This window comes from Achroia grisella, unplaced genomic scaffold (assembly GCF_030625045.1).
Source record: "Achroia grisella isolate CSIRO2021 unplaced genomic scaffold, CSIRO_AGI_Agris_v1 utg976, whole genome shotgun sequence".
Lineage (NCBI taxonomy): Eukaryota > Metazoa > Arthropoda > Insecta > Lepidoptera > Pyralidae > Achroia > Achroia grisella.
The window spans coordinates 112,708-140,305 of record NW_026713078.1 but is presented as its reverse complement, the minus strand read 5'-3'; the positions used below and the strand labels follow the sequence as shown (position 1 = coordinate 140,305).

At 30.4% G+C, this 27,598-nt stretch overlaps 1 protein-coding gene across 1 annotated transcript in view; it reads left to right on the top strand.

Moving 5' to 3' along the window:
* The window catches only part of LOC131854348 (uncharacterized), an 82,721-nt gene extending 72,167 nt beyond the window's left edge, over positions 1 to 10,554 (top strand). The window contains exons 5-6 of the mRNA XM_059205457.1: positions 9,558 to 9,627; positions 10,281 to 10,554. Coding sequence (XP_059061440.1) covers positions 9,558 to 9,627; positions 10,281 to 10,296 — 86 coding nt within the window. The 3' untranslated portion in view covers positions 10,297 to 10,554. The remainder of the gene's footprint in view (positions 1 to 9,557; positions 9,628 to 10,280) is intronic.
* Positions 10,555 to 27,598: the final 17,044 nt, after the last annotated feature.

Here is a 27,598-nt window from a genome sequence, read left to right as displayed (position 1 = left end):
ATCTTAATTTTTTCTTTAACACATCTTCTCCTGACAATAACAAACACAACAAAAAAAGAATTAGCGAAACCAAGACACCGTGACCAAGACAAGTAGGGATACATTTTTATACATATACATTTAGCCATTTTATTTAGTAAATATACGGAACGTCCGCTAACAAATCCGATTTGCACTTAACTGGATTTTTTATTTGAATATGAGAAAATAATTCTGTCCGAGCATGGTTTTAAACGATGCTATAAATTAAGCGAGCACAATACACGCTGGATAAATCGTTGTCACGTAAGAATGTCGTATTAGGCGGAGGGGGGGGGGGGGTGTTGTAGATACGGGTGGGAGGTGGGGGGGGGGGTCTGGGATGGTTTGTGGGGTAGTAATAACAGTGGCATGCCACAGTTAGCTTGCGGAGTTGTTATTGCGTTGTATTATTTATGTGCCCGCCTAGGTATTAGGTGACAGTTGGATTTGGCCAGCAGTATCGGTACACTATCTCAGCGTGATTCAACGAGACTTAGAGCGATTACATTTTTATCATATTCCAATAAATAAAATCCATTTTGTTATTCCATTATAAGCTATTAGTAGTTTTTAAGTTCAAAGTGTTCAAACTCAGCACTTTCAACTTAAAAAACTAAAAACTGTTTCGAACAGGATTCTTTAAGGAGTGTTGATTAAGGCTGTTGATGAAACGCCTATACTCTGCAAACAATCGGTTATATTTGACCATTTAACCCCCCAACTGCCAAGAATCCGCTCGGTTAGACTAGCCTGAACTCAGCAAATAAAAGAAAAAGAAAATTGGAAGTAAAACCTATACCAAGCAGTCTGAACAGCGTGGAAATATGTAGGTTTATCAGTTATCTCAGATTATATTTTAATGGCCAACAGCAGACAGACAGAGCAGACAGTCCGTCTGTGATAAATTACCATTGCCTAAGTACATACACTACGGATATCACGTTATCATGTGTCCAATATCTTTCCAGAGCATTAAGAAGTCAGTGTTTTGAATAATACTAGAATTGCACTGCCTAATCTCAACCTACAACTGAAACAAGCCAACTACTTGGCGGTTTTTTATGTGTGATAATGGAATGGGGCGCCCGCCTGTGATAACGTTTTACGCCGGCGGGGCACCAGTGGCGGGGACCATATACCATTATGACCCATTAAAAAAAACACCTACCGATCTCCTAAGAATATTCTTCACTTCTTGTCCAAGACTGTATGACCCATCGTAACAAATTTAGGAAGAATCTATCAATATGGATTATCCCTTGGAGATCAACCTGACATGGTACATTATTAGCAATCAGACAATAGGTCATCAGTCCACATTACTGACAGTCCTTCCCCCTCCTGCTTGGCGGTTAGAATAGATGAGACTAAGGTACCCATGCTCATGACCTTTTACACACTACCCCCCTAACTTTTGAAACAAAACTGAACATGAACAAAGTAAAAAATCCCTCAAATGTACTGAACTAATTTTCACCCCTCTATGGTATAGAGAGATTGATGAAGGTTCGTTCGTTAAGGTTTTGTGTAAATTGCTTAAAATACCCGTGCAAACCTGGGCCCGGGTCGCTAGTAATAAATAAACAGTTTATCTATGTATAAACAATATCAATAGACACCTACTTTTTTATAAATAAATAATAGAATTATTAAACAGAAACTGTTATCGAGCGATTAAAAATGATAACGTTATTGTTAACTAGCCTACCACCGTAACTTCGTCTGCATCACACTTACTTGATATTTATCATTATATTTCACTCAATCTACAGAATATCTTCTTAAATTATAGCCTATATATTATTCTGATGTATAAGCTATATTACTGTTGAGTTTCATCAAAATTTTTGCGTGAAAGAGTATATACATACTCACAAACTTTCGCCTTTATAATATGAGTAAGATATAGCGACCTCTAAATTTGCAATTGAAATTTTTGATTATCTTGAATTTATTATCATATCTGATAAAAAAATGTGATAAAACAAAACGGTTCGTCACGGTTGTCTAGCCCTTTTTGTACTTTGTGTTTTATGGATGACTAGCTATTACTTGCGACTTTGTTCGGGTGGAATTTAACTTTTTTAAATTAAAATGAATAAAATCACTAAATTAAAAGTAGCATAACTTATTCCTTATTATTAACTATTTGCGGGTGCAAGTCCCCTTAAAATTGGTGCAGCCCTTTCAGTGATTAGCAAGTATACAAACAGACTGACAGACTAAAATTTTTCAAATTATTTTAAATGTTACATACTTTCATATGGATTTAGTAAAAAGCTGTTCATTTGAAATTACAGGCACTTCAATTTTATTATAATGGAATGGTGCACCCGCCTAAACTAATGGTATAAACTGGCGGGGCACCAGCAGAAAGTGATAGGATGAACTTGAATTCAGACCAGTTAGCCTATCGTGGCAAAATCACCAGAATTCAACGATGATTTCCAAGCGAACGCGTGGAGGTTAGCTGACAGGACTGATTGCTAGCAATCCCCATTACTAACAATCCCTTTCCCCTACCTTTTCTGTACTATACCTACGTACATTCAATACTAGAATAACAAAGACGAAGATTATCTTAATCCTTATTTTTTAGTTTTAATTCATATAAAATTAGTTTATTATTTTGTCTTTGTATTCAGAATTAGCTTATAGGTATTAGCGATCGGATTTAGAGTAATATATTTCGAAACAAAATAAATATACATAGGTATCTTAATAAACTCAAGCTTGTTCTACATATCAAAGTCTTGTCATAGAATATTTAATCTATAGAAAAATATCCTCGTGAGGATATTTAAAGTAATATCAACTTTCGATATATCGCAATAAAGTTCAATATAGCTTAACGGATAACTTCGAGTTTTTTATTTTGCAAAAGTACCAATACTTTGATCTTTGTTTGTCTACCGTTTTATCGTTTCACTCAGTTTTAGGTCCTTCGCGATTGTAGTAGTTGCCTACTCTTGATAACCAAGGGACGGACGTAATAGAGTAACAGAGGAGTGTTAGTTTATAAAAGTACCAAACGTATAGCAATAACAAATGAGATAGAGCGAGACAACAACAACTGGCGTCTTGTGTCTTATGTGTCTGATATCGATAATTTCGTTATCGATCGATAAAATCTATCCGTTTACTTGATATCTAGAAGGGTTTGTATTGTCTAGTCTAATCGAAGTTATAAGAAAACATTTTGCAGTCTTGTCTAGTATAGCTCATAATATTTTCGAGACATTATCTTTGTGAACGAAGGGACTTATGCAGGTAAATTTAATTATGGAAAGACGGCTTTTAGAAAGATCAAAACAAAGAAAATGAAAGATGAATAATGACAGTACAATATTTTTCTACACAAAATAATACACTAAAAAAAACATAAGCAATATATAAAAAAATGCATCATGCACAGTCTTCTTCTTCTATTATGAGTCTATTGTCTATAAATATTATTATACTTAAATTTATATTATATATTATTATTATACATAATTATATATATATTAGTATATATATTATCAGGATAATATGATTAACTGCTCTAGTGACCCTGCAACGTCCATATTATATAACAGATAACACCTCTGACTTTATATAAAACTACAATCGTGAGAATATCCGTATCATCATATTAATCCTTGAGAATCCACTTGGCAGTTTTCATATTATTTATTTGCTAAACACCAATAATTACATGTACATAGAGCTTCGCCGGTGTGAATAGAGCCTTATGGTGCGGCGTAAGCTGGTTGCAATTCGCAACCACGACCGCCCGTTTGTTTATACAGCGTGTTTACTTTGAGGATAAGATAAAGATAAAACAGTATTTATTGCGTATTCCTTCCTCTTTTGTTTGCTTTTATCATAAAACAACATTGCTATTTGCTCGAGTTACTTTAGACGAGTTATTCTCTCCAAGTGATGTGATAATAATATAATTGTGCGATACATTCTTTATGTACAAGTATATCTACTACTTAATGGTATAAATCAAAGTGGCTATTTTTGTCTGTCTAGTTCTTCGCTTACAGTTTCTACAATACACAACAGATTTTACATATGATTATCACCTTTATTGTAGTATAATGCCTAATTTAGAGAATTTCTTCACAAAAAATTATATTACGTATAACATTTTTCTTGAAGAAATTCTCTAAAATATCACATCTAATACACGCATATTACGTCGTTCATCATATATGTATATTGTAGTTACAAGCATCCGAATTCGATGTCAATCGCTAGTTATAAAATATTTCAATAAATACAAGAAGAAAGAAAATAATAAACAAACAAATATGCAGTTAATATAATATGTATATATACATATATAAAAATAATAATAATAATATAAATACATAAGTATAAACGCATGACAGTGAGTAAATATCATATTACGATTTACAGTAACTTGTAGTATGGACTAAAGTATAACCAATTATAAACAAATAACGATCACGTGATACAAACAGACCAAATATTATACATCACATTTCCTTACAATATCACAGCACTATTTTCTGTGTAATTAGTAGAATCTTTTCTTCTTTCTCTCCTTTTTTCTTAATATAATTTTAAAATCAGTTCACAGTTTTATATTATGTTATCTGTGGTCTTATCGTTAAACAACGTAATAGATGTCTACGAATGATAATAATTAAGATCAAACTTATCTTTACTTAAATAAAGTTTATATAAAAAAAGGTTTTTATCTCAAAACTTAAAGTATTAAACAGGTATTAGCCATTTATAACATCGAAATGTAATACAGAAAAATAGAGGTGTTAATATCTACTGTATATTTGCATATACAATTACGTATATGATTCATTTAATATTTATTCATATATTATTTAATTTGATAAAAACGGCAAGTATCAGAAAATATTTATTTAAACTCATCCTATATAATATGCTAGCTATATACAAACATACTCTATGGTAATTTAAAATTTCCATAGATTAATAAACTTTGTATCCTTAAAAGAGAATATTTACAAAAAAAATTATATACGCCGTCATTATAAGACTTTGATGCATATTCAAGGTTTTATTATATTGTTTAACAATGTTACTAGTAATTGTCATTTGAAACTGATTAAAATCTATATTTTTATTATGTAACACTACATATTGAACTTACCATTGCTGATGACTTTTACAGCCTAGTTCTGGTAAATATTTTTGACTGTTATTGTTTTTGACTAAGATAACATTTCTGTGGAATCATTCTACAAATATAAACTATCATATGTATAAAAGAAAATTACTTAGATTCATATTGACGAATACGAAAAGTATATATATATGTATGTATATGTCTGTCTATTTGTACGATTCATTATTAAACGGATGGATGATGTGAAAACATACGAAAACAAACAGCTATCTTTTATTTTAGAAAGTATTCGGGCTGAAATAGAGTAAATAAAGTTTATATAGAGAAAATCACAGTTATCATGTACTGAAGTATCGAAAATAAAAATATAAATACTTAAAACTTAATCGAGTATAGGAGTTGGAGTTGATTAACAAAACCCTTCATAGGAGTTGATTAACAAAGAGACATTTTCCTACCGACAAAATTGTCGTGACGAGAAAAACCTGTCACAATTGTATATTGTGTTTTATATCTTCATTCGCTGTCTTTCCTCTGCTGTACAGTTGTAATATCCACCATGACTTTCAGTTCCGTACAGATTCCAGACTGGGACCTTTTAAAGATATACAAATAGACAATATCAAAGCCAAAAGTTAAATTTTTAACACTATCCTTATTGTTCAGTTTGATTAGCTATTTCAGATGTGAAGAAATGGCAACTAGCAAATAAATAATAAAATATAGAAAAATATATTTGTTTTTTTAACAGTTAATCAATAAAAATTAAAAAAGTAATGTGGGTATACAGCATCAGTCCTAAATCGAAATACAGTAACAGTAATACGTAAAGTAACTTGTTCATAAAACTGAACTAGAATATAAATAGAGCAAGAACCCACGACGGCCAGACTTACATCTTATTAGTAAGATGTATGTCTGGCCGTCGTGGTTTCTTGGGCTAAGAGTAGAACGTGAAAATAATGTTCAATTCTTCATACAATCTGCATGGTCACTTTATCAGTTTAGTACGAAAAATATATTATATTTTATTTATTTTCATGACTGTACTGCTGGCCTTTTGGTTTAGTATATGTGTAGCCTTCAAGACTTTTTCTATATAGTTATAATACAAATAATATATATATATATATATATATAATCACAGCAAATAATTTATATGGATAACAAAGAAATATTGTTATGTCCTTATTAAAAACTATAATAGATACATAGGTTTCATACTGTAGTTATATTTATTATTATTATAAACGAGGAAGTTTGTGAGTATAGATGTTTGTTACTCTTTCACGCAAAAACTGCTGAACGGATTTTAATGAAACTTTACTGTAATATAGCTTATGTATCAGAATAACATGTAGGTTATATTTTTTATTGAAATTTAATGCGGATGAAACCGCGGGCACAACTTGTATCAAATAATAGAGGCAGCCAAATTAAATAAATGTGGCCCTCCTTTTATTTAAAAAAGTTTCACATTACAGTTTCCCAAACTAATTAAACATACTTTTGTTAGTAAATTATGTTATAAATGTTACATTTTTTCTTGGTCTCACCAACCGGGGCGGGGCCGGTTGGTATTTTGCCCGCTTTGCCGCCTACTTATTAAGTTTTTTAAGTGAAAGTCTGCGTTAGAGAATTACTACTAACTTCTATATGTCTAGCGGTTTGGCACACCGCTTTACTTCCGATAGTCGCGGGTTCGATTTCTCGCACGGCGCAAACATTTGTTCATTCATGAGTGTGAATGTTTATATCGGTCTGGGTATTTTCTATCTATTTATATCAATTGGTTATATCAATAACACAGGGTTTGCTTACCCTGGAACTAGATGGTGCTGTTTATTATTATTATTACTAACTAACCCCACAAAGACCCGACATGACACGACAGTAAATATAATCTTTCACTTATGTCCAAAAATACAATCTGGAAAGGAAATAAATCCGCTATCTGGCTGATCAATAAAGATATTGTGTGGCGACAAAGGTCGCTAGATCTCAATATTTCACGTAGCGCGAGCACTCCTAATATTCTTCCGGTTGTATCTCCAAATGTATTGTTCATTTGATCAAGTTTATTAAATAAAGATCCGCCGGCAACATGTGGCCGACCCAAATCATAATATAACGCACTTATATATTTCTTTTACGCAGTTTCCCGATCGCCATTCGTTATTTATATCACTTGGACGATATTGATTCGTTTTCAAGGTAGGTGTAGTTGGATTGTGAATTTTCATCCGCCAAATCCATTTATTATTAATGAACTGTTTATGGAAACGCCTACACGAACTCGTTATATTATATTCCTTGAATCCTCGGCTACGAAACGATTTGAGAAAATGGTAAAACATTTGTTTGTAGTATATATCAATTATAGATTTACTAGCTTACCCGCGCGCCATCGTCATCACACTTATCATTATATCGAAATTTATATAATATATTTCTAGATTACAGCCTATGTGTTATTCTGATATGTAAGCTATTTTACTGTAAAGTTTCATCTAAATCCGTTTAGTAGTTTTTGCTTGAAAGAGTAACAAACATCCATACCCTACTCACAAACTTTTGCATTTATAATATTAGTACGATATCAGGACTAGCTAACTCGCGCAACTGTATCTGCGTCACATTTTTACCGTTTTTGAAAAAAAATTCATTGCTTCTATTAGTCGTACCGCGATGTTATATAACTGTACTGTATTTAAATATTTAAATAAATAAAATGCTAAATTGCGCTTCACTTTTAATTAGGCCGTTCCCGCCATTTTTACAATCAGGCTCTGTCAACTGCACAGAGTACGTTATGAACAATATTAATTATGCCAAAGCCTATATATACTACAATAACCTATGATACTCATAAGTATACTAAGATTAAATCTGCAACCATTGAAGACCTTACAAGAGAAGTATGGACGCAGAATATTTTGAGCAAAATATAGTTACGACCTCGGTGGCCTATAAATATTTGTATTCATGAGTATGATTGTTTGTATTCTCGTCTCTTCTTCATCCGTGAATGGGTGCTGCTTGTCTAGTCTGGTCTGTTCAGGTTACAAACACTGATTAGACTCTTTGCTTTTGCCATAGCATATACTGCTAATCACTATATTCTTCCAAATTTAAATTTTAAAATGATTTTGTATTATATATTGTAAACATGTACAACATTTATTTGAAAAGAATACGAGCTGAGTTTCTGCTCATCTCGAAATTATTCCTATCTGACAGTAGATTTGACATATCATAGAAGTCTGGAATAGACCTACATGAAAAAGATACTTTGAATACTGTGTATATTTCTGGTGTTAAATAATTTTTATTTTCTATTGTATTTGTATTATTTAACACCAGAAATAAATATATCTATGGATTTTTATATGTTGTCTAGTATCCATAACACAAGCTCTTCTCGGCTTGGGACTGGACTGTGTGAATTGCCCTTCTTTATTATTATAATGATATATATGTATCTGCTTCTCTCTCTCTCTCTTATCGGTATGTTTGGTAATAGTTTACTTCTTACGTTGAAACGTGCGCGTATGCACGTAGATGTACCCATGAACTTGATAATCAGGTTATTACACAGTTTGTCCAAATTTACACACATATTTAATAGTGACGCTAGTCGTAATGTATAAACGAATAAATCGAAAGTAACATTAAATATTTGTACGGGATAAACTGCGAAACTTGGAGATTGGTGGTTTGTATTCACACACTTAAACTTAAATTGTAAGTAAGAATAAATTATTTAAAAAAGCAACACACAAGTTTCTTGCTTGTTCTTCTTGTGATGAGACAGCATTCCGAATGAGCGGTAGATTAAAAAAAAAATGTCATGACTATTCAAAAGTGCGTCAATGTAAGTTTATTTGAATAAATGATTTTCTATTCTATTCTATTGGATATTTAATTTCCTGATAATACTACTTAGAATACTTTTCATTTCGAATAATAAGGATTGCGGAGTATTAAAAAAAACTGTTGCTACATAATGTTAGCTTCAATTTTATAAAATTTTACTCATTACTATTTTTAGAAATTTTGTTACATCTTAAAAGATTGTTTTTTTTTTAAGATGTCACAAAAGTGACCCCAAATACTTTTTATTTCGAATAAAAAGTATTGAGGACAATTATATAAAATATAAAACGTTTCCTACATAATATTAACTTCAATACATACATTTAGTATACTCAATTGACTAATTTATCTACATTTCAAATGTTTATTTAATATAAAGATAGAGGAGAGAAGAGACAGGAAAAAGAAAGTTGCGAGTATTGATATACATATTTTATGGGTCTGATTAATCAATTTAGAAGCCGCTGCTCTAAACCATTTACATATAATAATTACTGAAAATATAAAAAAAAATACTTAGAAATCTCCTTGTTAACAGGTCCGGTAGCTGCGTCGCTGCTGCTGACGTTATTCTGCTGCAGTATTACCATATGTGACGTCATTTTAAGGTGCGTTTCATATCTTCATATATTAAATTCAATTCAACTATTGCATTCTATTAATATTAATCTGACTCGGTGGTCTAGCGGTCTAGCACACTGCTTTACTTTTGATGGTCGCGGGTTCGATTCCTCGCACGGTGTAAACATTTGCATTCATAAGTATGATCGTTTGTATCGGTCTGGGTGTTTTCTTTGTATATTATGTATGAATTTACAAATAATATATCTAATTATTTGTTCAGTTGTTTAGTACCCATAACAAAAGCTCTGCCTACCGTGGGACTAGATAGTGTTAATTGTCCAGAGTTATTTATATTATTATTATAAGAATACTTACATACTAATATCTTATATATAAAATTCTTGTGTCACAGTTTTCGTTCCCATACTCCTCCGAAACGGCTCCCCCTAACATTTAGGCCCAAGCAATCGTGACCGATTGCTTGGCCCTAAAATTAGGCTGAATATTTTTTTTTATTTTTTTTTTTGTTATCCAAACATACATACTACTAAATAACATAATAGGATTACTATACTTATAAATGAACCCTGTATATTAACTGGTTTACATCTCTATACCTGACCATTTCTACAGACTACGCGACCAAATTAAAAACGTCTCTTTTATTTGTATTAAAATAAAACTTTTCTCGTTCCAGACAAATCCTGCGATGATGTCAGGCCGCGGGCGATGCAACTGTCAGACGAAATCCTCGCAGCATCTGTAAATAAGATTTTAAGTCATAAATTGTAAGGGAAATATAGGAAAACATTGTACGATGCCAAACGTTGCGACTCACAATATTTGGATGTATGGCTTTGTACCTTTGCCTTTCCCGTTGTCGAAAACGATAGTACTTCTGTACGTGTCAACCTAAAAGCAGTAACTAAAGGACTATGCAATTCAAGACATATAAAATAAAATAAGATAATTAAAAATATGGAACAACATGCAGACATGGCTGTATGGGCGCAATTCCCTTTGCCTTTCTTTTAAAGGATAAACTGAACAAAAAACAACTAAGGGACTGTGTTCACTTCTATTGATTAAATATTACATTCCTATTAGAAAATTATCCTATTTAAGACCTTTCAATTTGCCGTCCTGTCAAAAGTTTATCTCTGTCCTTCTAGCAACTACAATTTTACTTATTTATTTTCTTTATACTATTACTACATAATAAAGGAGTCCTATGATTTAGTTATTGCTCTTAGGTATCCACGCCTTTACAGAACTGACGTTTCGTTTGACATTTTGTTTGACATTTCGTTGTCAAACTTTTATACGTATGAAGACACCCTATCAGATTACGGTAGGCACTTACTACATATTCTCTTAGAGTCTTATGTACTTACTATTATATGTTTATATGTAGTTATTGATTTTACATTCTTAATATGTTGTATAGCGGTATGCGATTACAAATAAAAATTAAATTACATATATAAAGGTATACAAAGAGATCTGATTCAGTTATTTCAAATAACAATCTGTTTATTTTGTAAATTATTATTTTATTCCTATAAATCGAATAGTACTACAACATCATTTTAATTAACTAGAATTGGATAGTACAATAATAATCGAATAAAAATAATCTTACCAACACTACAGTATACAAAGAGATCTGATTCCGCTATCTCAGACATCAAGCTGCTTTTGTGTACATTTAAATAAACTGCATTTCATACCTAAGACTTGATTATTCGATTGCAATAATCGAGTTTGTACTAAATCGATTATTTCTAGTAATAGTAATCTACCGCTGATGTGAGTTAACAATGTCTGTTTGTTTTATATTTAGCACATAGGTAATACGATAGTCTGAGTAAAACTCACCTCTGTTTTAATTACAATTTGTATATAGCTGTGGTTTTGATTTACTCCTAATGAAAATATCTCAGACCAAGAAAAAGTCAAGATGGAACACGCTGTCTAATAAAAATGACAGCGTAAATTGCCGCTTAGCTTAAAGAAATAAATACTATCGTTTATGCTAGCATATTTAAAGTTGGTATTTTTTTACGGTAATAAGTTGACAGAAAATTTGTTAAAATTACTTCAAAACACACTGACAGATTACAAATTAAATATATTATTATTATTATTATTGTATCAAACCATTTTAAATATTTAGTCATTAGTAAATTCTATCTTATTATTAATATTAATAGTTTTCCATATGTCTCTGTAATAATTTACCCTATAATTATATTAATAAAGTATGTAAATAAATGCAGTAATTTTGAAACTCACAGGTTTATAGAAATATAGTTTCAGTTTTATTATATTAGTCCCTTATTATCGAATTACAAAATTATTGCATTAATTTATATATTTTATTATTGTAATTATATTGAGATTTTTCTTGCTCTGAGAACATGTACTAAACAATAAAAATTAATATTTCATTTATAGCAAGAATTGTTATAATTTACATTAATAGAATTTTCACTTATATTTATTGCTCGTTATAATGAAAATACGGTTATTTTTTTCTAAATAAGTTGTATTCATTTTTGACCGTAGTTAAAGTCTGAATACATATTACTTTATATTATAACAGAATTAATAATCTAACTCCTAAACATAATTTTAATAATATAATGTACACGGTGAATTTTGAAACGTAATACAAAGGTACTAGGTACTACATTTATAACAATATTATATGCAAAACTATGGATAATTATATCATTGAATTGCTTTCAACAGAAACATAATCTATACTATTCTAATAAAACTACTTTATTTGTTCCTCTAAATGCTGTATACAGTAATCTTCTGATGTATCTATTACTGTAAATGATTCAAAACTAGACTTCTTATGGAAGCGTAGGCTCATATCCTACCGGCTCTGTCATATTTGTGATTTGCGAGGGAAGTGACTGCGGCACTGAAACACAAGCTATCTGACTAACTCTATTATATATATATTTCTTCCTTGCAATGGTATACTCGACATAGACGGTGCTGTGTGAATTGTCTACTGATATTATTATTACTATAATATGTATGTCGTGGTTTAATATAAAGTAGTTTTCATCATAACTCTGGAGAACAAAGCCGCAGTTTGTAACTAGTAATATGTGAACAGTTTTCCTGCTAGATAAGTTGTTTTTCACTGATAACATTAGATATTTATTTAATTTACCTATCTGTCAGTCACATGTTATTATAATTCGTATACTTTACAAAGTAGGTACTTAATTATTCGAAACTACAAGCGTACATCTGATTTTTAATACGCACTACTGAATAGAGCTTCTCTGACAAGAACGCAGCTCTTAAATTCTGAACGAAAAACCTTATTCAACGGCCTCGATTATCTAGCAGTTTAGCATACCGCTTAACATATAATGGTCGCGGCTTCGATTCTTGTCTAGCAGCTTAGCATACTACTTTACTTCCGACAATCGAATTCGATTTTATGCACGGTACAAACTTTTTTATTCAACGTTATGATTGTTTTTATCGGTCTGTATTATGTATGTATGTATAAAAAATATGAGTTATCTAATATCCATAATACTTAGGACTTGATAGAGTCACGAGAGCTGTTATTATTATTATTAATTTTTCATAACTAAAAGGGGATAACTTAATTGAATCAATTTAAATTTGAACAAATAGATGCAGTAGTTTCGAAGTTTCGAAGAAAATACATTCTTGACCATTATGATAATAGTATATATCTAAATAGTAATAACAGTAATTGGAAGTATATACTTGCGGATATACTTGTACAATCTGAAAAAAATGGCAAAAAAATAACCATAATGAAGTGTTACATTTTTTAATTTTGTATTAGATTTATTTCTAGAAGCATAATTATATAGTAAAGAGATAACGGACGTTACTGCAAAAAGTTATAATATTATATATACTAGAACGTGCGAATATGATATGTCTCATAAGGTTTAAAATTTTGAAAAATCATTAATGAAAGAATAATTTCATTTATGATTTTATGAAATAAACTTTATATAAGCAGTTTTGAATAGTCATATTTTTATGACTCTACCACTCATTCGGAATGCAGACTCGTCACAAAAATAACAATACATTACCATAAAATATAAAAATAGACTGATTCAAATATAGATTTATTTTATCTTTTAATTTTAAAATTCACAAAGTAAGTATAATTAATGTTTCTAATTACGACTAGTAGGTACTTTAAAATAAATTTAAATTCACTTTACAGGAATGCAAATTGAATCCTCAATACACGTTATAATACAGGCTTTAGACATGATCTGAAAGTAAGTTATTTGAACAATTCCTTTGATAATTACAAAGCAGAGATTAATTCATCAGTTATAAAAGATACGTGAGTGACGTACTAAATTGGGAAGGCTGACAATTGTATTCTATTTAAGTATTACAATTTACAAGATAATACTTGTACCATAATGGAAAATTTGCTTTCAAAGAAACTGATGCATACGTATTACATTAAAAATTAAATTATACGATTTTGAATAAGTATTCTTACATTTCATAATTCTATTGCATGAAGTTTGGGACTACTTCAATCACCCCCCTCCCCTTCTCCTTCATATGACGTCTTTATAGATGTCCCCTTATGCAGCACAGAAGTTGTTTGACTAATTCTAAGGACTAATTGAAATTAAAGTTATTTAGTTAACCACCTACGCCGATACATAATCTACTTGCATCATCTAATCTCTCCACATCTGTGATCTAAAACTTGCAAGCTAAAGCAGATTGCCATTTAGGGTTGCCAATCTGTCGTTTAGGGGTACTGTAACAATACTTTTGGTCTACAATTAAATCAATTTCATACTAACTAAGCATCGGGATCTAAGGGATCTAAGCATATTTCACTATAGTCGTAATCTTGATGTGTTCAGTTAAGACTGAAAGTTTTACGATTGGCAACCCTGCTGCCATGCCGTCTGTTCAACGTCGCTTTAACGGCATTAGCAGCCGTCGACGGATGCAGTTTGATTACCATTTATGCGTCAACGGTAGGTAGCTACTACAGATATTGTATGTATGATAACAACAATACATACAATGGTATTTTTTTCAAATGCTTCAGGTACCATCTATCATAATTTATAATTTATTTATTGCCTCTCTGTTAATATATCTGTACATATATGTAGAGCTTAGTAAGCCAAGAACAAATACCTATATTTTGGTGTACAATTGTATATGTTTAAATTACAAAGTATATTAATAATATTGATTAAAATTTATTGATTATTTCAAATTTCAATTATTCAAATTTAATATGTTTTTATATTTTACTTGAGGAATCAAGAATTCATTTATAATATAAGAGCCATGTTCTTATCGGTAGAACTCTTGTCACTTCCCACGATCTTCCATCATTGCTTGATATTATTTATAAATTGTACTTAAATTTATATCAACTTTTTATCTGATTGTCACTCCAAAGTTACTCGTCGCAATGATAATTTTGTTTGAAAATCATTTTCTTTCATATATTTATCTTATTTCAAACTTTTCCTTAGAGGCAATGATCGACTGCCATTAATTTCATCTATATATGACGTTACAAGTTTTCCATCAATTACTTTAATAAATAAGCATATATTTGCGATAAATGATATTTAGTCATTGATAAGGATTTAGCTTTTCTAAATCATTACGGATCTTAATTAAATTATACATTACGATACAATGATATCACAAGGCCACATAGATCCTATGTTTTATCTCAAATAACGTGGACATAACCGTGCCTAACAGCCATCGTATAATTGTTTCAAAAGACAGAGTAATATTTCAAATACCACAGGTATATTATTGTGCCTACGCATAAACCTTTTCAAGTCCCATTTGTCCCAAAATCCTTATATGTAATAACAACAACTGGCCGTCACGTCCGTAGCTTTGTCAGACATAACAAACAGCATGTCCCGACCTGTCCCGACCTATAATATACGTCAACAAATGTCAGCGTAATTTACACAAAGACGACGGTGGCGATATGAGGCGATATGACTGTTTCAGTCTATTTTACTTCTATAATACATTATATAAATAACTACATTTATTCAAATAAACTATTTCTTGTTGTTATGGCAACAATTTCTCACAAGCGTGTATATATAATTTAAACCAAGTCTAAAACTTCAAGTGTAACTTTTATGTGTAGAAGTTACGCGATATCGTCTCAAGTGATTCTTATATATTGAAATAGATTTTGTTTAAAAATGCTTGCATTATACGTCAGTCTCCCCGTTTCAGCCGTCCATCATCTTGCTTTGTAATAGGTATGTGTTACGTTAGAAGTATGAGATAAAATAGTGAAATTACAGAATAAACGATATAATCTTATGGTCGGGAATTCAACACACTATTATTACAGGTATCACAATGATAACGTGATGTCCTTAATCCATGTACTCATTTGATGAATACAAACAAATGTTTGTAATTCCAATTATAAAGAAAACATATTTTAAATATTTAGTGGGTATCTATTTCAACATATTATTATGCTAGACGCTTATTTCTTCTCTTAGACAACTTTCTACTAAGTATATATACCTCGGTAAAAGAAAAATATCTTTGTTCATACAGACTCAATAATATAATACAGAGTAACGTAAGAGTACATAATATAACTTAAGTAGTAACCCTTGGATATCTATATTAGTGTTGCTATTTTTAATTCATATTTATGTTTTTAAATAATAACAAATAAATGTCAAATCTACAATTAAGAAATTCGGCACTTATTCTTTTTAAATGAACATCAATTGTACTTGATTAAAATAATACGGATACATTTATTTAATTAAATAGTTGTTCAAGCTCTGCTCGTAATGAAACTCTACCAATAGCCAGATCTTACCTACTTAAATATACTATCTCAGACCTCTGTATAACAAACAATATAGCGTGAGTTTATATACTTTGAAATAAATATTATCCGGCGTATATTACGAACCAAGTAGAGAACATATATAGGTAAGCCTTTCTTATACTTGAAATATTTTTTTTAATTTACAGTAGATTATGAAACTTCACTAACATTCATAACCTGTATTTACTCATAATTCAAATTCCATGAGTTCAAAAGTTTTACACAGCCATAAATATTTTTTTCATATTTATGCCATCGTCAAGACAATATATAATATAGTATCATCTTCAACAGAAACAGATTGCAAAGCAAGTTTTTGGGCGGCTGTAAACTTGTTGGTGACACTATACCCTACTTGGGTATAGTATCACACGCAGACGACTTTTTACGGTAAAAGTGAAAATACAATATACTTTAATTAAATGAAAATCAACTTTACTCTAACTGAATAAAATATACAATTAAATTAATGATTTAATTGAACAAAGTAATTTAAAAGTGTCATTTTAGAATGCGATAATAAGACTCAGTGCGTATTCAATTATCGTTAAAGAACGTAGTACCTTGTGATTTCTAGAAAATTCTACATAAAGCGACGCTTTCAATTTTCACGAATGTGTACAAATTTCCTTTGTAAAATTACAGTGTATAAGATAGCATGTAAATATTCGTAATATGTACTTAAACATTTTATTTCAATTCTGTGAACAACGAACGGTAATTTAATTGCAAAACGTTAGCATTTTGTAATTATAAATGTAATTTCCTCACAGATTAATGCCTAAACAATTGTATATAAATTTATGTAAAAATATAGATAAAATACACTCTATTTGTATGTCACTGTAATGAATTGTGTGATCTGTAGACGGTTAATTGGTAGCAAATTAGCCAAATATGAAAATAAGTATTAATATAAATATTAATTAGATTATTATTAATTTGTCCACATTTAGACGTATATAATATTTGGACATCATGCAGTATTAAATTACCTGTATAATTTTGTATTTTAAATTGTAAACAAAGCATACTAAATTGTAAACATAACACATTTTAACTTGAAATAATATTAAATGTATAAATCGTATTAATTAAATGTAATATAATTAATGTAACTATATATACTTCTGTTGAAAATTATACCTTGATGTGTTATTAAATAAAATTTACTTTAATATTATTCCTTTTAGGAAAAATTAATTTTTATTTACATTATGTAGAAAGAGTTCTGTTTTTAAAATTGAATTTATACAATATTAAATATAAACTAAATATTCAATAACATAAACAATTTGATAGGTCATATAAATAATTTAAATGTAAATTTATTTTAAATGTTCTTTTGTAATACAAATTGTTACGTATGAATGAAAAGTGATTGCGAATTGTTAAGACTTCAAAATAGTATAATATAATATAATTACTAATAATATAAGTAATATAACAATAAAAAACTGTTGTTATATAAATTTAATTTCCTGACTTTATATACTTGTGATTAAGGATCTTTCAGACGAGTCCGGAAAATATACTAGTTTCAACGATATCGCCAAGCGATACTTTCAAATTGTTATGACTTTGACATATACCATATATGTATGCTACAGTAATTGATCAAAATGACAACGGCCTAGGTTCGAACCTGTAGCGGAGCCCTCAGACTAATGTGGTATCCGTCAGGCGGGAGTTGGCCTTCAACCGCTCGATAAGTCCTTTCGCGAGTTTCGAGTGCCATCTGCACTTGCCCCCTATCGTCCGGTGAAGCTGTAATGGCTAGCTGCGGCCAACAGCTTTACGTAGTAGTCCGAAAAAAATAACCTTAACTAACGCTGTATACCTGCCTCCTATATTGTTGTCATTTTATTTTTTAATTCCTATTCATTAGAAGATTAAATCTGATAAAAAATTAATATTAACGTAAAAAAATATACTGCTGACTATTTTTATACTGTTGGCCACAGTATAAAAATAGTCCGAAAAAAACAGTAATTGGTTTCAAGATCGTGTGTCAGTTTATGTATATTTTTACTAAACAATAAATTACCAAATGCCATCCTGTAAATGACAGGTTGTCATTATTTTAATATGGCTTATGATATTTTAAATATTCTGTGAATGCCGGAAATTAATATATTACCTGAATTGGAACAGGAAAATATACCATGGGGATAATTGTTTGTTATAAACATTTTGTTTATAATATATACAGTTATTTCTCTATGACCTCGATGATCTAATGGTTTGGCACACCGCGTTACTTCCGATGGTCGCGGGTACGATTACGTACCGTAGCCTACAGACGACTGAAACCCCAGGGGAGTCACGTGCGTGTTGCCTTTTAAGAAACCTGAATATACCCTTCTTGAAAAAGCCCATGCATTGTCTCTTTTATAATCTGTACAGTTGGGCAGCAAATGTACATGAACAGTGTAACGATGTGGCTCTTATTAGCGGGGGTATACTACTGTTTGCGACGCCACGTGTGTGTTCACGGTATCATATAATGAATATAGCCGCAAGTCAATATAAAGAAACATACTATTTAAACAAGCTTCATGCCCAACTTAAAGGATTATAATATTGTACGCTATTATTTTAATATATTATTTTATTTTATTTATAGGCTTACAAAACATGACACGAAATTGTGATTTCTAACTTGTTATTATTAATTACTACGGGTAACTTGAACAAAGTAATAAATTATATAAGTGGCACAATATACGTTTTTGTATTTTAAACTGTTAAAATCGCAATATACCTACTAAATTTCTGCCCAAAATTGCTTTAAAGTTAAAGTAAACCTGCTCGGATATTATTTTCCATAAATATTTAATATATATTACATGTTTATTTTCACAAAAAACTTGTTATTTAAAGGACTGAATTTGCCAGGACTCTTGTCAAGATGTCTGAATTGTTTCAATGATTGATATTTGATAGCAAAGTGAATAATTTACGTAGTGTTGCTACATTTAAAAATATAATATACACTCACTAAACAGATGAAGTGTATCTTTACAATATGGATATGTACAATTATTTCAAAAATCCCTGACGTTAAAATTTTATGAAATTCCTTCGACAATATAGAGTTAAAAACCCTGCAATAGATCATAAATATCTCAATATCGTTTCAAACAAAAGAACTCTTATCATAATTATCCCTTACGTTTCCGTATTATGATACCTCACATATAATAAAAAATTTGTAATACCTCTTTTTTCGTCGGGGGTTAAAAATGTATACATTATTAATATACTTAAACCGGTTACGAATAATTTGATGACAAAAAAAGATATTTACCTCTCTAGACGTATCGGCTAGGTTGCACTAGCACTAGCACCGGCAGTTTGTTCAACTACCATCATTAGATTGTCCGACGAAAAGAGAAAAATTTAAATTTAAAAATAAAAAGATGTATAATCGACATATACAATTTATAAGTCATAAATTACCGTCGTAATATATAAAATATCAAGCAGTCTTGTATAATAAAAACACTAAGATAAAATAATATAATGTATGTATTGAAAATGTAGACAATATTAAATTCGTTTAAGGAAATTTCGAAATGTACATGAATAAACAAGTTCTCTGTTAGAAATGTGTCTCTAATATACGATTATTCGTTTCTGAAACGATTCTGTTCAATAACGATTATTATTAGAGTTAGTGATTACGTTACTCGATAAAAATGAGATTTTATACGATGATGTTTCATATTTCTGTATCGATATGTTCTACGGTATTGTAATTTCTTTTCACTGGACCTGTTAATAAATTATTATAATGAAATTTTCCTGTTTCATTTTACAAATTAATGGAATACCTATTCGAGTTTATAAAAGAGTACCTTTAAATAGAACGTAAAATAATTACGACTGTATTCCATTCCCAGTACAGTCAAGTAGCAAAATGTTTTTACGTTTAATCTTTTACTTTATTAAGTGTCTGAAATTGATGTTTTATTTAATGCTAGCTTTTACTACTGCTTTCATCCAAATACCTAATAAATATATTGATCGAATGAGATAAAAAGTACTTAAATACATTGCTATCCCAAAAGATACGTATGAGCCAAATTTCATGGTGAATGGTTTAGCCGTAAAGACATAAAAGAGTAGCGTAAAAAAAACACTCCCATTTGCAGTTGAATTAATTGTCTCCAGGCAAATCCATAGCACAATAAGGTTACATTTAAAAAGGAACAGTTACTTAATTCGAATCAGGAGAAATTTTTAGTCGTCTTTATAAGGATTAACTTATTTAAGCAAATCCTTATGGAAGGAAATTGTTAGTAACGTGGATTAATAACCCCATTGCTAGCTATGTTCCATTTCAGATTGATTTCCACGTTAAATATCTCCTTTGGAAAGTATACACTATATCCTTAGGAGATAAAAACTAAGGAGATAATAACTAACTAATAACGGTCCTAAGAATAGTATTCAATTCTTGTCCCTGGCGGGTCTAGGTAGCAAATTTTGAAAAAGGGCGCGCACAATAGATTTATGCAGATCACAGTGCTACAGATCTTAGCACATGACAAAATTGAAACATTGCCTTCACGTGGTTAGCTCTTAAAAGCACAATGTTAAATTACAGGTGAATTTGTCACGATGGGCTAACTGACCTGACCTCATACTCATCTTATCATCCATTGGTGCCCCGCCAGCATATACCTTTAGCACAGGCGAGTGAACCATTCCATTATCATATTTTTTTATAATGGATTATAAAAAAAATATGAAACATATATCGATCGCTTTGTTACTACTATTTGAAAACAATACAGTCAAAGATGTCTTTAGCACGGGTACCTACTAAAACTTATAGCTTAGTATATAACTCCTTAAATGCACTCAAAGCTATTCCGACATCCGTTTACAAATATTACGCAACAGAATTATAGGTATTACGGCGTAATCACAGGTATTATGGGGAATTACGGTGGCGGATATTCCGGACAGTAGAGGTTACGGCGCTGACAGGTACGCTACGGATTAGGGTCGCCAACTTTTGTTTTCAGACAAAAGGACAAGTGATCGGGAACCATAAGAAACTCAGGTTCTCTATTTTTCACCCGGCACGAACAAATTTAACTGCTTTATTGTTGTATTCAATTTTTACCATAGATTGACTGTCTATTACCCTATCTGCCATTGAATGATTATAATAATAATATTTATTCATTTTTATACAATATAATTAATTTGTAGGCCGTAACATCTGTGCTAGGGAATCCCTGATGTTACAGATGTTATTTCCTTCCACAATGGTTGGTTCAATTAAACAATTTTTACTTTCATCATTGTTTATTAGTTTATAATGATAGAATATTTATGTATTATATGATGTGTATGTTTATTAATATATATTTGTATAGCTATTTATGTTTATCTATATTCGTATATATGTATATTACTTTTGTATTAGATTATACAATTTGTTATTTATATTTAATTTAGTAGTTTTTGTCATTTTTTGCACCATATTACTCTTCCAATACCACCTATGCTACAGTTTTGGGTTGACTGGAAGAGATCTCTTCTAGGAATAATGGCGCTGTGTGAATTATCCTGGGTTATTATTATATAGGCGACAGTTACGACTTGTAATCTAGTCAAGAGCTTGTACTCATTACAGTTACATAAATAACTTAGAAAACTATAGCACTTCCAAAACTTTATAGTACTTCTTCCAATATTGTTATCATCGTTACACCTCTACTAGATGCAAGTCTAATCACTTCTCTCCATCCTAAGGTTGGCTGGAGGAAATCGCTTTTAGCGATAAGGACGCCTGTTGTTACCTCTTTGTCTTGTTTATTAGTGTTTTTCATCATTTTATACATATTTCGGTATGTAACTATATTTTCTGTGAGAGGAACAATATAAGGTATTTATAATATAGACCTAGAAGCCTGAAATTAAAATTTTAAAAAAAGTATCATTCATTTATTCCTTCTTTCACAGTGGTGTCCGGTTGGTTTTTATAAATGCGGGACATTTAAATTTTGTATAAGAATTATATGTAGAACGTCCCGTGAAATACGAAATGATTGGTAACTCTACCAGGTATATACCTATTACAAATGTAAGTAATAACATGTTTATATTATAACGTTCCATTACATACCTTCATGATGACACCTCATTCAGATTTTTATGTATAACCCTATAATAATAAAACATACTAGTTATCAAGAGAGTCGTGCCAATGAGTTATAACTGATTAAATAAACTGATAAACCCGTCATGAGTTCGAATCTGGCTGAAATTAATAATATTGAATGTCAATTAATACCTTTTGTATGAATCTCGTCCTCGATCGAGCCTCAGTATGCTCTTTACTTCTGATGGTCGCGGGATCGATTCCTCGCACGCACACATTCGTAGTCATAAGTATGACATTTATACCGGTCTGGGGGTTTTCTACATATATTATGTGTGTATTTACAAAAAAATATATCTAAATAATCAAATTCAAAAATCATTTATTCATGTAGGACATTTTAGGCGATTATGAACGTCAAATATTTTATATTATAGTGATGTATTATAATATAAAATATTTGACGTTTATAATCGGCTGAAATGTCCTTAAAGAAACTTAATACGCAGACTGACTGGCAATAGTTCATCATGATACATCGTATGATTCTGATAGACTTATGATAATTTCTAAAGTCTACAATAATAATTAGTAAATTAAATTATTGTGCAATTATCTTCTGTACATATCCAATGCATTACTCGAAAATAAAATAAGTTTGTTTTCCAAAAATATCACTGACAACTTTCGATGGTAACAAAAATAATGGTTAAACTATTAATGTACGTATTGAATTTGTATCTTCAAAAGTAATATTGACCCTTCTTAACGATACGATGTCTACAGCAATGCTATAAGTTACCTGCGTTGAAAATATTTAAAAGCTTCAGATATGTTATAAGATTTAGTGGAAATTCAAGGCAGGCCTTATAAAGCGAAAAGCGTATTCTTGCGCTCAGATCTTGTCAAACGTAATAAGCTCCTGTAGATGACTTCAGTCACGTAACAAATGAGCGAATATACACGAAATATTTTCTTTCACGAATGACGTGCTTCTGAAAGTCGCAGTTCTCATTTAGGACAACTGCTTCGATACTTTGGAATTATTATTAAATAGAACTAATTCTGTTTTGCTGTATTACATTATTAAATTACGTCACTGGAATGGCAAACAAGTGGATGGTTCACCTGAGGGTAAGTGGCAAGATTCGCCTTTATATATATTTGAACAGTACCGCACACATATCACGTCATTGTGCTCACGCCGCTCACGGTAATTCGTTGCCATTCCAAATCCGCAATCTGAAATTTTATATTACAAACTATGTTTTACATTTTTTCCGCGTGTATTAAAATAAATAAAGTAGCTTAAGTTACTCCTTATAATATTAGCAATGTAAAAGTCCCGTCAAAATCGCTCCGTTCTCGTTTCACCGATTAGCATGAATGAATGTACAGAACCAGACATTTTTTTTAATTAATTTTTTGATGTAAGCGTCGTATATACATTTTAATTTTATTTGTATAGATACAATAACGTCATCTATAAATTAGAGATATGAACGATGAACGGAAAACGTTTAAGACAGAAACGTCCGCTGATTTCCTGTACACTTATGACAATCGTTGGAGGATATAATTGCCTTAGTTTAAGTCTGATTAATGTACAGGTGTCAACTACGAAGGCTGGAATAATTATGACAAGTAAATTTCTGTAATTATAATCTTGCTATTCATCTTACTCATTAAGAGATTCGATATAATAAAACTGACATAACAAATGTAAAGCATAATAGTATTATGGTCTCGGCGGTGGTGTAGCGATTTGTCACCGCATCTAACATGCGCTGGTAGCGGCTTCGATTCCTCGCACAATACAAACATTTGAAGTCATAAACATTACTACTTTAATAAGTCTGTGTTTTCAAATAGCATTACGTATTAATTTAAAAAGAAAGTATTCATATTACTTACAGAACATAGTCTGCTTAGTTTGGTCCCAAATGGGACTATGAATTGTTATAAGTTTTTGCAGTAGTTCAATTTTATATAAATAATGCAATATTTCCTTAGATTCTTCTAAAAATTATTGACTACGTATTAAAAATGGTGATTGATGATTAGGTTAAAAGTGACGAGTAACTATTAATTTTTAATATAAGCACCATAATCAACTGCAGTAATCAGAATACTTGGCATCACAGAGTTGGCGGGCCGGCACGCGGCATGCTTTGACTTACCCGTAGTAAACACGTTTGGAGGTAGCGAGGGTGTCTCTCTAGACATAAACGTATCTTTTCAAGGCAGTCCAAGTGATGAGAGCAAAGCGTTTTGTAAAATCAGTTGTTTGAGAAAACAGAGTAATATTAAATGTTTGTTTGACAGAGATTTTACCAACAGTTGCCACGCAGTATTTAAAATAAATAAATTTAATAATAATGATAATAACCCTGTACAATTAACACAACGCCGGTAAGCAGAGCTTGTTTTATGGGTATAGGATAGACAACTGGTGTAAATACATATTTAGAAAACACTCAGACCGATACAAATAATGATACTCATTATTTACTCAGAGGAATCGAACCCGCGACCATCGGAAGTGAAGCGATGTGCTAGATGTTATAAAATAACTAGCTACTCCTACTACTAACTAGTTACCCCGGCTTCGCCCGGATGTACATAAACCTTACTTTTGAATCACTTTATCTATTAAAAAACCGCTTCGAAATCTGTTTTAGAGATTTAAGCATACATAGGGACGGACAGACAGCGACAGCGACTTTATTTTGTACTATGTGTAATGAAACCAATTAAGCACGAGGGAGCAAAAGCACAAAATACTTATATTATTATAACTTTTTACTAGTCAATGTTATTCATATTTATTTAACGTCACATAAATTAATATTATAAACTATATATTATTAATTAATAAGTATATCCTATTAATTAATATAACAAACGCGATATTTTGTGAGTATGGATGGATGTTTGTTACTCTTACACGAAAAAGCTACTGAACGAATTTTGATGAAACTTTAGAGTAATATAGCTTATACATTAGAACAACATATAAGCTATAAATTTCATGCGGGTGAAACTGCGGGCACAGCTAGTATATTATATACAGGCAAAGAATTATTGTTCTTTAGATCACTATAAATTAAAAGTATACAAATCGTTAATTTTTAATTTATTAATATTATTATTCATATCACATCATTATAAATTTATAATTAATCTTTAATATAAAGTTTATGATTTATAACCGTTTACCATCATAACAAATAATTATCATCACTCTACACATTATCATAATTTTATACAACTTATCACACTAGACAAATATTGCGGTGTATAAACCATAAAGTAACACGCCTATAACTTTAAACAAAGCTTAAAAATTCTTTTGTACGTAAAATTGGTACTGCACAAGTCACGTGATAATAAAGTGATGTTCAACACGAGTTATTTCTCTGTATATTTTTAGCAACGGAACTTTATACAAAGTCGTCTACGTTGACGGCTATCTCACATATTTCAGCCGCCAACAGCTTGCTTTGTAAGCTGTACTCCGGTTTGAGAGATGGCATATGTAGTGAAATTAGAGGGCATACAGGCATGACACACTCGGAGTAACCACGCGTGAGGAGTATCACGGGAATAGAACATTGGCATGTCTTTTTACCCACATATAATCTGTTTTGTAAACACTGTTTTATGTGAAATAATATAGTCAATTAATATTGCTTTCAAAAGAGATTAAAATTTTTACAAACATTTATAAACACTGTTTCATGTGAAATAATATAATCAATTAATATTGCTTTGAAAAGAGATTAAAGTTTTTACAAACATTTATAAACACTGTTTCATGTGAAATAATATACTCAATTAATATTGCTTTCAAAAGTGATTAAAGTTTTTACAAACATTTATATACACTGTTTCATGTGAAATAATATACTCAATTAATATTGCTTTCAAAAGAGATTAAATTTTTTACAAACATTTATAAACTCAATTAATACTGTTTCATGTGAAATAATATACTCAATTAATATTGCTTTCAAAAGAGATTAAATTTTTTACAAACATTTATAAACACTGTTTCATGTGAAATAATATACTCAATTAATATTGCTTTCAAAAGAGATTAAAGTTTTTACAAACATTTATATACACTGTTTCATGTGAAATAATATACTCAATTAATATTGCTTTCAAAAGAGATTAAATTTTTTACAAACATTTATATACACTATTTCATGTGAAATAATATACTCAATTGCTTTGAAAAGAGCTTAAATTTATTACAAATGATTGTTCTGACTGCACATTATTGTTAGAACATCAGGTTGAGATAATTCATCTGAAAGAAACATCATTTTACGCTTTTATTTCAGAAACTTGATATGTATTGTTTTTTAGTAAATCTGATATATCTAAAAACGTTCTCAAGAAATGATCTACATTATTCTGACGTTTGAATGGACTGCTATCGTGCGCTAAATTAAAATAAATATCTATGTCTAAAATGTCAATGACCTTTATTTATATATATAAGGGGGGAAGGATCCCCCCTCATATATATAAAACATACACAACAAGGATATATATTTCAATATTATTCAGTACTGACATATAACAGATAAACTATAATAATATTAATATTATTAATATTATTGTGAAAATTTAGAAAGATGATCAGACATTTCTTGATGCCACGAATGAAAACAAAAAAAAATCTGTTTTATTTGCAATCTGACAAAGCATATGTGCGATTTCATTGTAGAAGTTATTTTTATATTTGTTTACATACATTGTGTAAATAAAATATATAGCTAACTATATTCTTTTAACACAATGAATTCCCCATTTTAAATCCTGAATAGTATTGAAAAGAAAAGGAATTCCTATCTGTTGAAATATTATGGAATGAGGCGTCACGAAAACCCAGTGCAATTTCTCATTCCAATGCTGAACGGTGAAATATGTGCGCACTAAATTTGTATTAGGAAACAAAGGTGCACCACAGCAGCGC